This window comes from Hemibagrus wyckioides, linkage group LG04 (assembly GCF_019097595.1).
Source record: "Hemibagrus wyckioides isolate EC202008001 linkage group LG04, SWU_Hwy_1.0, whole genome shotgun sequence".
NCBI lineage: Eukaryota > Metazoa > Chordata > Actinopteri > Siluriformes > Bagridae > Hemibagrus > Hemibagrus wyckioides.
The window spans coordinates 19,894,606-19,910,314 of NC_080713.1; the positions used below are offsets into that span (position 1 = coordinate 19,894,606).

Here is a 15,709-nt window from a genome sequence, read left to right on the forward strand (position 1 = left end):
AATCATACAAAAAATATGTAAAAATCTGTTAATGAGAGTAATCAGATTAGAATGACCGGACTAGTTACAGCTGAGAGGAAGTCTATAGTAACTCAAACAAGCAATTTTTTACTACTCTGTCAAGCAAAAAATAAAGCATCTCAGAACATCAAACCTCGAGGAGGATGGGCTACAACAACAGAAGACCACATTAGCCTCCACTCCTATTACTCAAGAACAAGCTACAGTTTCATCAATGCTAGACAGTGGAGATAAGAAAAATTTGACCTGATCATGAGCCTGCATGATTTTATGTGTTATGCTGCTGCTATGTGCATCAGACAATTTCACAGAATTCTAAATGACCTAATCTATACTTTGACAAACAGGTTTAAAAATCTAATATGACAACAATGAGAACAAGACCTAATACCTCACTTATCCCAGGTAGGAAAACACAAGCCCAGCTGGTCAAACTGGTTTCTGAGTTATTGCTAAAATGCAACATTATAGACAGGCTGTTTTTAAGAAAATAACACAACAGTAAGGCAATTAGAAAATCTCATATGTTTGTTGATCAATTAAGTCAATTAGCTGAAAAAAAATGTAAAAAAAAAAACAACAACTGGAAAATAATCTACCAGCTGGCAAAAATGGTCTACTAGTTTGACCTGTTGTTTGGTATTTGGTCAGGTCAAGCTAGATTTTCAGGCTTGGCCCCTTAGTTCCAGTGAAAGGAACTCTTAATGCTTCAGCATACCAAGACATTTTGGACAACTTTATGCTCCCAACTTTGTGGGAACAGTTTGGGGATGACCCCTTCCTGTTCCAACATGACTGCGCACCAGTGTACAAAGCAAGGTCTATAAAGACATGGAGAAAATTTGACTGGCCTACACAGAGTCCTGATCTCAACCTGACACCTTTGGGATGAATTAGAGAGGAGACTGTGCGCCATTCCAAAACTGGGACGTCTGCCTTTACATGCACATGAATTTAATATGGAGTTGGTCCATCCCTTTGCAGCTATAACAGCTTCAACTCTTCAGGGAAGGCTTTCCACAAGATTTAGGAGTGTGCTTATGGGAAGGTTTGACCATTCCTCTAGAAGTGCATTTGTGAGGTCAGACACTGATGTTGGATGAGAAGGCCTGGCTCGCAGTCTGCTCTCTTATTCATCCCAAAGATGTCCTATCGGGTTGAGGTCAGGACTCTGTGAAGTTCCTCCACACTCATCCATGTGTTTATAGATGTTGCTTTGTGCACAGGTGTGCAGTCATGTTGGAACAGGAAGGGGCCATCCCCAAACTGTTCACACCAAGTTGGGAGCATGAAATTGTCCAAAAATTGTCTTGGGGCCAAGCCCAACCCCTGAAAACCAACACCTGATTTTGGAGGGGTGTCCCAAAACCTTTGTGAATATAGTGTATGTATAGTTACTTATCATGCTAGTTATCATTGGAGTTTGAGGAAGAAAAGGGATATTTTTTCTTGTGCTGACGGTAAAAGGTGCACCATTTGTCATCAGTAAAACAGTGTTTCACATTTCACATATTTTTCTTTTGTGTACCTTTCTTGTGTTTTTACTTTCATACTTTAAGTAAGTTTTTCTGGTTATACTGGCTTGAGTAATTAGAAGCTGTATTTTAAGTATTTATTTACATTATTCTGGGTACCCTGATCATCTCTGCAAAAATATTCCTAGCATACCAAAAAGAATCCCTGGGGGAAAAAAAAAAAAATTAATCTATATTTTTGTATTTAGAAATATATTCAATCTATATTTTTTATATATGTATGTGTCATTATTGCAAGATACTGTATTATGCCGTTGTATTATTTCGAGTTGTTATCATTGTTATTTCGGCTTCTATCGGTACAACAATCAAGAACAATTAATGATCTGAATTTTATCTTCTAGTAATAACTTAAAGGTGATTAAAGGTTTTAACTTGATTTTACGCATACACATGTACGCCCAAACTCCGTAATAATCCCACATACTAAGTAGTACCCTAGTTAGCACGCTAGTGTACAGTGCTATGCGGAAGTCGCAGGTCATGTGACTCTCCTCGATGTGACGTTTTTCAATGAAAACTTGAAAAGGAAGGTTTGGGGAGACGGAACCAAAACATCTGCTGCTGCCAGTGTGAGACTTCACTCTGTAAATCAGGCGAGTCAGTTATATCCAGCCATGGATCTGAGTGGAATTCTGGTGCAGATTGAAAACGGGAACGATGAGGAAATCGAAAAGCGTTTGCAGGAATACAACGCAGAGGTAGGTTTCTGGAACATGCTAGCAGCCTGCTAGCTCAGTGATGGCTCAGTACACTGCACTGGGCTACTAGCTAGCTGAATGACAGCACTGCCTCGCAGTGTCACCAAACTCAGTAATCATCTGTGCAAAGAAATATTATTAGATCCGCTTCATACGAAAATTTATCATCATGAAGATCAAGAGGAATCTTGAAGCGTGTGTACACACAACTTAGCTTTATCAAGTTAGCCTGATGGTAGCTGTTGTCAAGTCTGTTTACTTTGTGTTGTTCCAGTGTTTCTCAATGTGGGCTTCCTAATTTTATTACTATTAATAATTTACCATTGTCAATATTATTATTATTGTTGTTGTTGTTGTCCAGTGTGAGTGGTCATTTGAATTGAATGAGTTTAATCCAACACCTAACAAAAACTACACAAAACAAAACAAACAAACAGGTAATGCCTATAAGTAATGTCAGCTTGACCCTAAGTAGTTCAATGGAAAGTCCTGGAATAAAAGGCTATGTCGCTTTAACAAAGAGAAAAAATAATTGGCATTTGCATTTAAATAGTGTTTGAGTTTTTTGGTTGTTGTTGTTGTTGTTGTTGAAACCCTGAGCTGTATTTCAAAGTCAAAGCTTTATTGTCACTTCAACCATATATAGCTGATGCAGGACACGAACATGAAACATGAAACAACATTCCTCCTAGACCAAAGGTGCTACACACAACAAAGACAAAGTACAGGTGACGCAGACAGACATAGAGCTAAACATAGAGATTTTTCTGTATTACAGTCAGAAAGTTGTAGAAACATGCGTTCAGATAATCCGGTTCATCTTAGTTGTGGATTCAGTCTGTCTTTCTTTTGTATGTTATCTTTGGTTTTAAAAGGCTAATCATAAGTGCAAATCATTTTTAAAGTCCAATTTGGTGCATGTAGTTTCCTCTCTATCCTTCCCACTTTGTAAGTACAGGGACACACCCGAACTCAAATAAAGGGATTGTTAATGCGCTGACGTGTGATCGAATTGCTGTAGTGAAAAACAAATGATTCATATACACTCTAGTGCAAATTGTTTACAGCTGTATACAGGAATAGAGTTAGTGACAGCTACCAACGGTTAATCAATTGAAAAGAAATACCGCTATTCCTGCCAGGCTACCTTATATGCAGTTACAGCTCAGGCCCTTTACTTACACCCACCAGACATAACATTATGACCACCTAACTAAGATTTTGTTGGTCCATCTTTTGCTGCCAAAACAGCCCTGATCCTTCATGCACTGTGTATTCTGACACTTTTCTATCAGAACCAGCATTAACTTCTTCAGCAATGTGAGCAACAGTAACTCGTCTTCCTTGGACCACTTTTGATAGATACTGACCACTGCAGACCAGGAACACCCCACAAGAGCTGCAGTTATCCACTGGTCTAGCCATCACAATTTGGCCCTTGTCAAATTCGGCTTTCCCATTTTTCCTGCTTTTAACACATCAACTTTGAGGACAAAATGGTCACTTGCTGCCTAATATATCCCACCCACTAACAGGTGCCATGATGAGGAGATAATGATGAGAAGTGTTTTTCACTTCACCTCTCAGTGCTCATAATGTTATGCCTGATCGGGGTATTGTTCAGTTCCTGATAAGAGTTTACATCTTTAAAAACCCAGCAATGCTATGCCACTGGATACACTCTTATGAACATTACACATATCAAGCTAGAGCTGTAACTTTTCTATCAACTGAATAGCAGAGCAAATTACTCATGTGTGTGTTTTATTTATTTTTTTTTAAACAAAGTGACCACTTGACAATGTACTGTATGTTTTTATTATATATATATATATATCTCAGTAATCTGGTATTTCATTTTGTCATTTGTTATTTTTTTTTTTCTTTCAGAACTCTAAGACTTTTTCTTTTGACTGCAAACAAGAGGAAGCTCGAATAGTAAGTACATGACTGGTTTTATGTGTTTAGGTATCCTGCCTAGTAACCTGATGAAAATAAGGATGCTTTCTCATGGCTAGATTGCTGTGTGGAATTTATTCAGAGCCATTTGGTTTTTAAACCTGACAAATTTCAGCAGACCACAAAAAAAACAGGACACGTTTGCTGAGTTCCTCAAAAATTGCAAGCACAGATAAATGTCAAAACTCAACTGAGCATGGAAAGTAATGCTTAATTAATAATTAAACATTAGTCATTAATAAAGAATTAGTATTTGTGTGAGCTCTAGGCAGCACAGGTGGCATGGTGGTGCAGCAGGCTTTGTTGCCGCCTCGTAGCTCCAGGGTCGACTCCATTTGAGCGATCACCAAATAATCGTGTTTTTAAATAATAGTCATGTAAGTCACTGTTTATCTGTGTTTCTCCCCTGCAGAAACTATGTCAGGGCATACTCACAGTGCTCGATCAGCCTGTGCGACCCCAATGTCAGAGCACCTGTCTGGAGACCATGCGCATCTTGTCTCGTGATAAGCGTGTCCTTGGGCCTGTAGCAACCAATCATGGCATTGTCACTCTTGCACGGTTGGCATGCGTCCCATTACCTGATGTCGATGTGGAACCTCTGGAGAAATCACTCTCGTTGGCTGAAGAGCGGGTAGTGGTGGAGGCGCTCAAGTGCATGTGTAACGTGGTGTTTAACAGCGCAGCAGCGCAGCAGGTGGGAGCGGACGTGCAGCTGGCGCAGGGTTTGTGTGCCCGGCTGCGTTTGCTGACCACCTCCAAACATGATGTGGAGCTCTTCTCTCTCCGTTTGCTCTTCCTGCTTTCTGCCCTGAGGCCAGACGTCCGGAGACTGCTGCATCAGGAGTCAGATGCTATGGAGCTGCTCATTGGTATACTTGAGCGCACCTTGGATGTGCGCTGGGCGGGGCAATACGAGGTCATGTGTCCTGACTCACAGGCCCCGCCCCTTTCTCTAGAGAGGAGTGAGCGGACAATGGAGTCACTCAAAGTTCTGTTCAACGTCACTATGTCTGACTCCAGTGATGAGGTGAGCCTGTGGTTAGGTCACCTATGCTTCCATTGCTTATTGGTGAAGTTTCTTTCTCCAGACAAAAATCATTCAGTCTGCTAGTTAACCAGTAGTAAATTTACCTTTTGTCTTATGGACAGATACTGTCTGATTTTTAAGTTCTGATATGAAAATCTATTCATGTGACAGCAGCACAATGCAGAAAATCATGCTGATATAGGTTAGGAGCTTTAATGTTTACATCAAACAAATGGAATGGGACAAATCATATATCAACTATCACCATGGAATAGTTGTTGGTGCCAGACAGCTTGTTTTTATGTATTTCAGAAACTTTTACACAGAATGGTGTTAGAAACAAAACACATCCCTGAGCAGCTGCTGATGGAGAGGCCTTGTTGATGAGATATCAGTGTAGTTTACTGATGACAGGAAGGGAATAGTAACTCAAATAACCATTTGTAATGACTGTGGTGAAAAGCATGTCAGAAAGCAAACAACTAAACCGCAGTAGACCACATGAACTTAATTCTCCACTTGTATCTGCATGCTTTTATGTTCCTGATTGGGTGTTGAAGTGCAAGAAGTGCATGAATAGGCTGGAGAGGAAGTGGCTGGTGAGTGTATACTGGCCTGTTTGTTTCCAAGAGCTCCATAACACCACATTTAAAAGTAAAGGAGACATTAAGGATTTAAAAATCCTCTGATAATAGAGATTTAAAACAACACGGTTGTTTTTCAGTTTAATCCATTCCTTATTAATGGGTTGATGTGGGGGAATTGGATACCTCAAAGCAAAGCATAGTACTGTAAATAAATAAACTCTTTACTCAGTAGCTATGCAGATCAATCACACACTTGATTACACTGTGCCTCACTGCTAGTTTTTTGGCCAACAAATATATCAATCCCATTCTTTCCAAATAAGTGTTTCCTGTAGGTATAAAGCAGTGACACATTGAAATATTGAAAATGTGTGTGTGTGTGGTCAATTTCAGTTAATTGTCCTTTTCAGTGTCTGTATCCAAGTTACTGTTAAACAATTCAGCATGTTCAGTCTGAAAGGGTGAGTTCTGCTTTATACATGTATGCCTTCAGCAGCATTACATTCCCTGGGTATAACTACAGAAAACACTTCTGCAGTAGGTTCATTTTTCTATACAAGATGGGGACTTGTGTCTGGAATATTTGTAAAAATGTTACATAAAATGTTTTCTGACTGTCCGTGTCAAAAATTAGATTATAAAAAAAAAAAAGAACAAAATGGCTACAATAAAAAATAGAAATAGAATTATTGGTAAAAGGAATAGGAAAATATAAAAAATGTCTATATATTGGTGGAAGAGCAGAATTTCTCTGGCATTGTGTTGCTGCTGTTTGAACGAATCATCAGTAACTAAGCAGAACAACAACATCATAAAAAAAACCCAGCAAGAATACTGAAAGTGCAAATTTTGGTTATTTTTAGATAAATATATCTGGTGGCCAAGCATTTTGCATCGGCACTGCACAATACCGTGTATTACTTTGGAACCGATTATGTGTTTATAAAAGGTAGTAAGTAGTCGGCTCACTCTGTTCTTGTCTCTTTATCCTAACAGCATAATGATTACCAACTGAGACGTATCACAGCCATAATGAGGCACATTCTGATGCTGAGGGTTCAGACAGAGGAGAAAACTGAAGAGCTACACAGGTAGGTTGTCCCAAAGTCCTTATCTCTCACACATACGGCCGTTCCTGAGTTTGCATGTTTAGGTGAACATTCTAGTCAGACTTCCCTAGCCAGTGTTTCACTTTGTTTGATAACTGAGTATGCATATTTTACATAGGGTTCGTAGTGCTGTATTAAAATCCTTATCAAAATCAGTGTATATACTTTTACACGGTTGAATTCTAACTCACTTAAAGAATTTATCTGAATGAACAGTGAGTGTGAGTGAAGGGGTGTCATTTTTAAGTGATTAATGGTGTCCCTCTTTGCCCCGCACAGAGAATCTAGTGCATTCTGATTCCCCCGCACCCCGTTTGTGTGGGTTTGACTCATTGTGTGCCCCATAGCTCAGTCGCCAGTCTTTTCACACCTCTGGAATGTCTTGCTTTCTTGACACAAACACAATGCATTCTAGGACTCTCTGGCCTCGCTGACTATATTCTGCGCCTTTTTAAAAGCAAATTGAATGTGTTGAAGCAGACTTGGGCACTAGTAGCTGGGGTTTTGTTATTCAAATAAGATCAGGGAGTTGACTTTTTCTTTCTCCCCTCCCCTTTTCTGGCTTTGCAAAATGCCCAGACGTGTCATGCTAAAAGCACAGTCTGGAATGTATGTTAGTGTTTGTCAGATGGCGTGCATCTAAGTGTAGACAAGTTTTGCAAATGTTTAATTGGTCTGTTCTTCTCTACTGGTGTAGTTTACAGTGAGTCGGTATGGATGAATTATAACGAGAAAACCAAGAGCCAGAAAAATACAAATCACTGAAGCAAATGTCAAACTTTCTTGGAAACGGTTATTAGAGGGTGATGTATTACTACTAACTCCGCCTTCGTGAATATTAAACTTTGTTGAACCCCCCTTTATAACAATGAGTAAGCTGGTTTAAACACAGTTGCATTCCTTGCAATGATGGACATCCCAAGAGTGTATATTCAGGGGTGAATAACACAAACAGACATCCCGCATGCACAACATTTCAACATTCTTTATATTCTTTGGTTGCTGCATGCAGACTATCAACAGTTCGTTTCTTATAGGTCTTTGGTATGATCATAGGTCCTTGGCATTCCTCATGGTGATATTTGGCTTTCCTCATGGTTATTTTGGCATGTTCCTTTGAAGGGTGCCATTAATTATGGAACTGACTGTAAAAATGCTTGCAAGTGTAATCACTTTTACAATTCTGAAATAGTGATTATCCTTTATTCTGCCCATTAATCTCTGACAGTCATGCCATAAATCTTCTGAGCAACCTTCCAGTATCCTGCATGGATGTCCTGATCGATGTGCCTGTACAGGGAGGATTTGAGAAATATGGTGGAAAGAACATGGATGTTTTCCAGGTGCTTCTGGACTTCATGGAGAAAAGAATAGACAAGGTGCTGAAACAGATAAGGCTTTGGTAATGGGCTTGCTCCTTGCTTTTTTCTATCGTGTGTGTAGAATATACAGGGTTTGTATTTTCTGTCTTCTCAGTGCTCAAACTACAAAGAAGGCCTGACTCCAGTGCTCAGTCTGATGACGGAAAGTTCCAGGTACCATCGGGAGATTCGCAGATACCTCAAAGCTAAGGTATAGTCTGTACGCTCATGTGTAAAAAAAAAAAACCCTGCTGTCTATTAAGATCAAGTTTGGACTTGATATTTCTTTGGACATCTAGCACATATTGTGCTTGTTCTAATAGAATGTGTTTAATCCTCAGGTTTTACCACCTCTAAAAGATGTGAAAGTGAGACCAGAAGTGGGCAGCACAGTGCGTAACAAACTGGTGCGCCTCATGACTCACATAGACATGGGGGTGAAACAGGGAGCTGCCGAGTTTCTTTTCGTCCTCTGCAAAGAAAATGGTGAGAGTTGGTGTGTTTTAAGGCAGTGTTCCACATGAGGAATTTGGAGGATTTTATGGTTCAGGGAACATTTTTATTTCCTGCTGTAGATTAGGTGACTCTTGTGATGCTGAACATGATCGCATATTAGATATATGATTCATTGACAAATTTGACAAATGCAGGTTGTAAAAGAAACAGATTTGTAATCCTGTGAATGATTTTAAGCTGTATATAAGGGAAAGTCATTTATTATTTTTTCCTTCCCTTGGTTCTGTACTGAGTGTTTTAAATGTTTTACTTTTCTTATCATCCTGCAGTGGACAACCTTTTGAAGTACACTGGCTATGGCAATGCTGCAGGGCTGCTGGTGGCTCGGGGGCTGCTGGCAGGGGGCAGAGGAGACACTGAGTACTCTCCTGATGAGGATTCTGACACAGAAGAGTATAAATCAGCAAAACCATTGTAAGTTATCAAAACCTTTGTCCCGGCAAAGTGGCAAAAATCTAATGTGTTAAAAATGTCAGATAAGGCCATGTTACATGTTATTATGTATTCATAAGGCATCATAAACATGTGAATTATTTATTATTTGTGAAACAGTATTGCAGTTTTCTTCATCTTCTTTATTATTATTATTATTATTATTATTATTATTATTATTATTATTTAACGGAGTCAGTTATAAATTATATTGCCAGTAGCAAGCCATTTAGCTCTGTTATTTTGGTAGCAGACCCAATTTAAAAGCAATTTCATTCAGAATTTGTGCTATATTTCTATATTGCTAGATTTCCTGATAATACACTACATGACAAAATGTTTGTCGACACCTGACCATCACACCCATGTCATCACAATGTTCGAAGTACATAAATATGTAGAAAGACATTTTATGCTCTAGCACTGCTCCCTACACTAAAACTAAGGGGTTTAAACATGTTCCAGCATGATAATGCCCCTGTGCACAAAGCAAGGTCCATGGTGTTCCTGTTTTGAAGAGGTAGCACTCAAGTGTCCTGTACAGCACTCTGACCTCAACCCCATTGAACACCTTTGGGTTCATCTTGAATGCCACCTGCTGCCCTTGCCTTCTCACTAGAATGCCTGTGACTGACCTCACTAATGCTCTTGAGGCTGAACTAGATCATAGATCTAGTAGAAAGCCTTGCTAGAAGAGTGGAGGCTATTATAATAGCAAAGGGAATCTGGAATGTGATGTTGAAATATCTCCTCATCATGGCACCTATTAGTGGGTGGGATATATTAGGCAGCAAGTGAACCCTTTGTCCTCAATGTTGATGTGTTAGAAGCAGGAAAAATGGGCAAGCGTAAGGATTTGTGCGAGTTTGACAAGGGCCAAATTGTGATGGCTAGATGACTGGATCAGAGCATCACCAAAACTGCAGCTCTTGTGGGATGTTCCCGGTCTGCAGTGGTCAGTATCTATCAAAAGTTTTTTTTTTTTTTTTTTAAGTCCTGTAAGTATTATTTAAGCCTTAAAGGATCTGCTGCTAACATCTTGTTGCCAGATACCACAGCACACCTTCAGGGATTTAGTGGAGTCCATGCCTCGACGGGTCAGGGCTGTTTTGGCAGCAAAAGGGGGACCAACACAATATTAGTCAGGTGTTCATAATGTTATGCCTGATCAGTGTAGAGCACATATTGGGTTTTATTGTGAGGTGTCCACAAACATTTGGCAATGTAGTGTTTCTCTGTTATAATTTGTACAAATTGACTCTTGTCTGATGAATCACTCCCTCTTGCCCCTACTTGTATCTTTCAGCATTAATCCGATTACAGGCCACATAGAGGAGCCAATGCCAAACCCAATTGAGGACATGACCGAGGAACAGAAGGAGTATGAAGCTCAGAAACTTGCAACTATGATTGGCGAGTTGTCAAGGTGGGCCCCATAAAAGCTGGTTTAGTTCAGCTGATTTCAGTTCACTGTTGTTCAGGCAAATACACACCAACAAAAGAAGGTGATTTCGGATGAGCTATGTGAAGCTCTAGCTGCAGTATTACGTTTTTCCTACGCTTTATTCTATTTTTTTATGCACTAAGAAGTAATAGGGGAAATAAGTTAAGCAGATAACCCTTTGGTGTTTACTTAAAATTGTTACAAAGAGGAAAACTACTATAATAACACACCTCTCAATTTTGTCTCATCAGTTCAATTCAATTTGTCTTGCTTTTGATTGCTGAATTTAAGTATCATTATAAATATTGTATATTATAAACATGAAGACCTATCAAAAAAAAAAAAGAATCGATCAGTTGATGATGCTGATTTGTCCCTTAAATGTGTTTTGCAACTACTGATGAAATGAATGAATTATTTATTAGTGCAGAATGCATTATATGTCTAACCATTAGAAATCCTTGCAAAAGAGAGCCTTTGTAAACCGAGCAAGTGCATCATATTTCTTCTACTCTTCCTCTCTCTCATTAGAGACTTTAGTAAGAACAGACTGCCTCCATGTTGACCTTTCTGTCAACGACTAGCAGCAAAGGCTAGCGAGGCTCCAGTATGAGGAGCTGTTGCGTTGCTCTTAGCACGTTCCTTACCAACCGCTTCATTAAGGCAAGAATCTCTCGCTGCGTCCCTCTGCCTCATTTACAGCTGGCCTTCCTCTAGACTGCAGCATTCAGCAGGAGTCAATGCAAGCCGCTGTCGCACCGGCTGCCACATCAGTCCTGCTGCATTAATTACCAGCTAATTGGCACACACAAGCTTTTGGTCCTTTGCGCTCCACATTCAGATATTTTTTTTTCTTTGTAAATACATATACGTGTCTCTTTTGTACACGGCTCGCTGTATTCAATAGACATGCCAAATAAGAAGTGAACAAGAGCATTGGGTCAATTAGGGGGGGTTGGGATTTTTGTGTGTATGTGTACATGTATTTAATGGGTTGTGAGAACCAGCAAGGAGCAGATGCCCTCTGATGGTGTCAAATGTCTTCACATTCACCCAGTCCTCATATATATATATATATATACACATATATGTGTGTGTATATATATGTGTGTATGTATATATATATATGAGGACTGGGTGAATGTGAAGACATTTGACACCATCAGAGGGCATCTGCTCCTTGCTGCTCCTTGCTATATATATTTATATATATATATTTCTTTATATATATATATATATATATATATATATATATATATATATATATATATATATATATATACACACACATTATATATATGTGTATATAATGTGTATATGTACATCTTATTTATAAAAACTAAAGCTAGCCTTAGATCCTTTTAAGATGATTACTTGTCACACTACGAGATAATCCCAGTAAATCTTGGCCGACTGTGCATTATGTCAGATTATCTGGAGAAGATCCTCTATCGATGTTCCACCTGCAGTTAAAGAAAATGACTGCTTTCTGCTGGCTCCTGATTGTGTAAACTGAAACATTCTTGTGAGCTTAATGTAATGAGGACATTGTCATTGCCACAACTGTATTTCTAGCTGTCCCATATGTTTCATGTAATCCTATGTCGTCCCACTGATGGCTGTTAGACGAGCACGCTGCTGTCTTTGGTCACAAGGGCACTAAATTACCTTTACTTCTCCATGAAGTCACATTATTCCTTCTAAAGCAACGTTTACACATACAGTGATTTTATCACTGTGAGTTGTCCATGGCTGTACTGTGAAGTCGCCAGTACGTGTTCCTACTACTAGTTGCTAGAGTAACAACATTTATCAGTAGATGGCATAGCTAGCAAAAATAATCCAACATTTTAGAGGGAGAATTGGCGTTTGTATATAAAACTCACCAGTGTATATTTATGCATCATATCGTTCAAGATAAAGGAGAAACACTATGCTCTCTACTGTCTCCACTGCCATTGTAGTTGAACTTTTAAACTTTAAAGTTAAACTTTTCTCAGCTTTGTCATGTTGCTGGAGACCGCCACATCTAGTCCGCAACGGTCAGTGGAAGTTGCCAGCTGTCATTGAAAACGAATGTCCTCAGGTTGCTTTGTCATTGCTTGTCACGATGTGTGTGAAGGTGATATAAGACCATCAATCTAACAAGCCAAGAATTTGCAATTTTTGTGTGTGACAGCAAATTACGGTGTAAATCTGGCTTAAAAGAGGCTCTCACCACTGAGATTGAGGTCCTCACAAAGATGGAGAAACATGGGGGGTGGGGGGTGGGGAGGGTGGGAGATGTGGGGTGTTGAATAAGTTTGCAAACACAAGAGATCATTGTTGTTGTCCATCTATAGGGTGGTTGAGCCATAATGAGCAGCGTGTGCCCAAGAGAAGCAGATTCCTTCCTCGAAAGGATCCTCCTTTCTTCTTTCTCCTCACCTATTCTCTTCATTGTAGAGAAAGGAGGTGATGTGGCAAGGGCAGAGGGACAGTCACCAGTTCCCCCAGTACGGCTGCTCAGGAGACCGCTCAATGCCCTGCAAGAATGTTCCCCCACCCTCCTACTGCTTGACTCGCTCCAATTAGCACTGACTCAGGCCCACCTCCTAACACACTCACTCATACTCATACTTCTGCTCCCTACTTCATCATCTCTGGAACTAATTAATAGGTGTGATTTTTATGGACAGGGGAGGTATCCTTGTTTTTCTTGGCAGGTGGAATCACTGTCCAGTGGATGTAATTTAAATAAAAAGAAATCAATTTCAGGCAGATGTATTGATGAGTGTGTTTAGGAAATTTATAGAAATAATTAGTGTCCACATCAAATACACAAACAAGGGGGATAGTTTGCTGAACATCTTTTCTGAAAATCAGTCAGCATGTGTTAAACCTGTCTGTACACAAAAAAGCTGACACACACACAAACACACACAGCAGAAAAGCTACAGGTGAGAAAAGTGCAAAGTTACCACATATTGGTGACCAATCTGGAAATTAATTAATCCATCATTTATTTGCTTCAAATCCCAGAAATGAATGTCACTGAGCTTGTTTTTTTGTTGTTCAAGCTTTGATTGGATAATGTCGTGATAATCTTTAGGTTTTGCTTTGATTGGATAATGCTCTGATGAATCATCTTAGAGCTGTGCTAGTGACACATAGTGCAGATATAATTGGATTAGCGTGAAGGAGCAGCCACAGCTTTGAAGAGATTAGAAGGAGTACTGATCCTGTAATTAAACTGCAAAGCCGGGGGGGGGAGGTAGGGCGTGCACAGCTAAAGGGCTAGGTTCAGGGTGTGTGTTTGAAGGGCTATCTTCGGGGCCATGATTCTAAGGGCTCTTGTGTAGCCGGATGTGAAGGGAAAGAAAGATGTCCTACACATCAACAGGCCTCTTTAGAAGAAGGACCTCAATGGTATTACAATGGCTGACACAATGGGTTTACATTCAAAGAGCAGGTGGATTGTAAGTGACAAATTGGTGGCTTGAAAAACTACATTCATGAGATGCAAGCGCAACAACTGCATCGAATGATTATCCCAAGCAGCTAGTTGTTACTTATGTCTTAGTGATTGTGTCATATTTAGTGATTTGCCCCATTTTGTATAGTAAAGGTGTATATAGTACAAAAATATATACACATTGGACTGCATCATTCATGTTGTATGCTTTTCATCCAACTAATAATTCCTATTCATTGATCATTTGTAAATGATAACTTACAATTCATCTTTGACGTAAATGTACGCTTCTCTCCTTGCAGGCAGCAGCTGATCCGGCCAATGGGGGTGAGGAAGGATGGCTCACTAGCTCCACTAGAGGAGACGCTACACACATGCAACGTTCCAGAGTGCAGTGACTCGGACTCGGATTAAGGCATGCCGACCCTACTCACTCACACGCTCATTCACTGAACCTCCATGGAGTCAGCACTTCTTAGAAAAAGAATTGAACTTGTCATTAGTTTGTGTTAGAAACAATTTGGTTTGTGCCAGTTTGATTGTTCAGACATGACGTTCAGCATCAATGTGAATTAATGACCAAGAGTGGAGTCACAGTGTAGAATTAAACAGGCTATATTTTTCTTTGTTCAGCACAAACATTGCAGTTGTTTGAGATTTTGTTTCTTTTGTTTTGAGGTTTAATGCTCTGTGACATTACCCCCCGATCATAAATTAGCCATTTCATCAAGAATCTGTGCTGCACAAAAGGAACACATTTTAGTTCATTCACTGTGTTCCTTACTGGAACAAGGCCAGTGACATGAATCTGATGGAATCTGCATCAGTCTCAGAGTGTTAACGTTTCCACTGCCCCATTCAGAACCATGCTGTAACACGTTTTGGATTTTCTGTTCCATCACTTTAGCAATCATTCCTTACCTTATCTGAGGTACGCTGAACTGTTACAAAGCATTTCTGCCTAAAGGGATGGAGAAAATGTAGGATCTTAGACTGTTAATATTATCTTATCGGTGTAAATAGGATAGCTAGCATGGGCTGCTCTTTACCACTCTGGTGTATGTGTCTTTTATAAAAGGCTGGTGAGCGAGATCGTGCGTCAAATCGGTATATTGTAGTCAAATATAAAAGACACTGGGAATCACTGAATGTCTATCACTAGTGTGGCTTTAAAGAAGCAGGTACATACACACCAGGGTAGTCTTTAGCATTTTTAGCATGCTTCAGTATTACTTTTGGACAATCTTATTAAGGAAATCGAATAATTTTTTTTGTATAAGATCAAACCGTAAGTTAATTTTTGTTGAAGATTTAGCCGGATATTTGTTTAATAGATAGATAATACCGAAGAAAACGCTGGAATCAAGCAAGTAGGGGAAAAGTGTTTCCGTAAATTTAAAGTGTGCGAAAGAAAAAGATATTATTTCTGATACTATTTACAGTAGAGTGCGTCTATAACATGGCTGTCGTGTAGTTCTGTTCAGAGACGTTCGTTTCTGTTTGATCCAGAGCCTTATTTCTCTTGAGTGAGAAACCATGAGCCTTTTCTCTTTTTTCGCT

General features: G+C 39.5%; 1 protein-coding gene across 1 annotated transcript; it reads left to right on the forward strand.

Moving 5' to 3' along the window:
- The first annotated feature begins 2,045 nt into the window (after positions 1 to 2,045).
- On the forward strand, positions 2,046 to 15,219 carry ric8b (RIC8 guanine nucleotide exchange factor B). Its single transcript, XM_058387805.1, has 10 exons — positions 2,046 to 2,257; positions 4,148 to 4,195; positions 4,629 to 5,246; positions 6,830 to 6,924; positions 8,171 to 8,321; positions 8,419 to 8,514; positions 8,645 to 8,789; positions 9,089 to 9,233; positions 10,558 to 10,677; positions 14,452 to 15,219. Exons 1-10 carry the CDS (start codon positions 2,174 to 2,176, stop codon positions 14,561 to 14,563), a joined length of 1,614 nt encoding a protein of 537 aa, XP_058243788.1. The 5' UTR covers positions 2,046 to 2,173; the 3' UTR covers positions 14,564 to 15,219.
- Positions 15,220 to 15,709: the final 490 nt, after the last annotated feature.

Coding starts and splice junctions, on each gene's coding strand:
- ric8b (XM_058387805.1), top strand. CDS start 2,174: ATGGATCTGAGTGGAATTCTGGTGCAGATTGAAAACGGGAACGATGAG. Junction 6,925..8,170: donor AAAACTGAAGAGCTACACAG/GTAGGTTGTCCC, acceptor AATCTCTGACAG/TCATGCCATAAATCTTCTGA. Junction 8,790..9,088: donor CGTCCTCTGCAAAGAAAATG/GTGAGAGTTGGT, acceptor ATCATCCTGCAG/TGGACAACCTTTTGAAGTAC.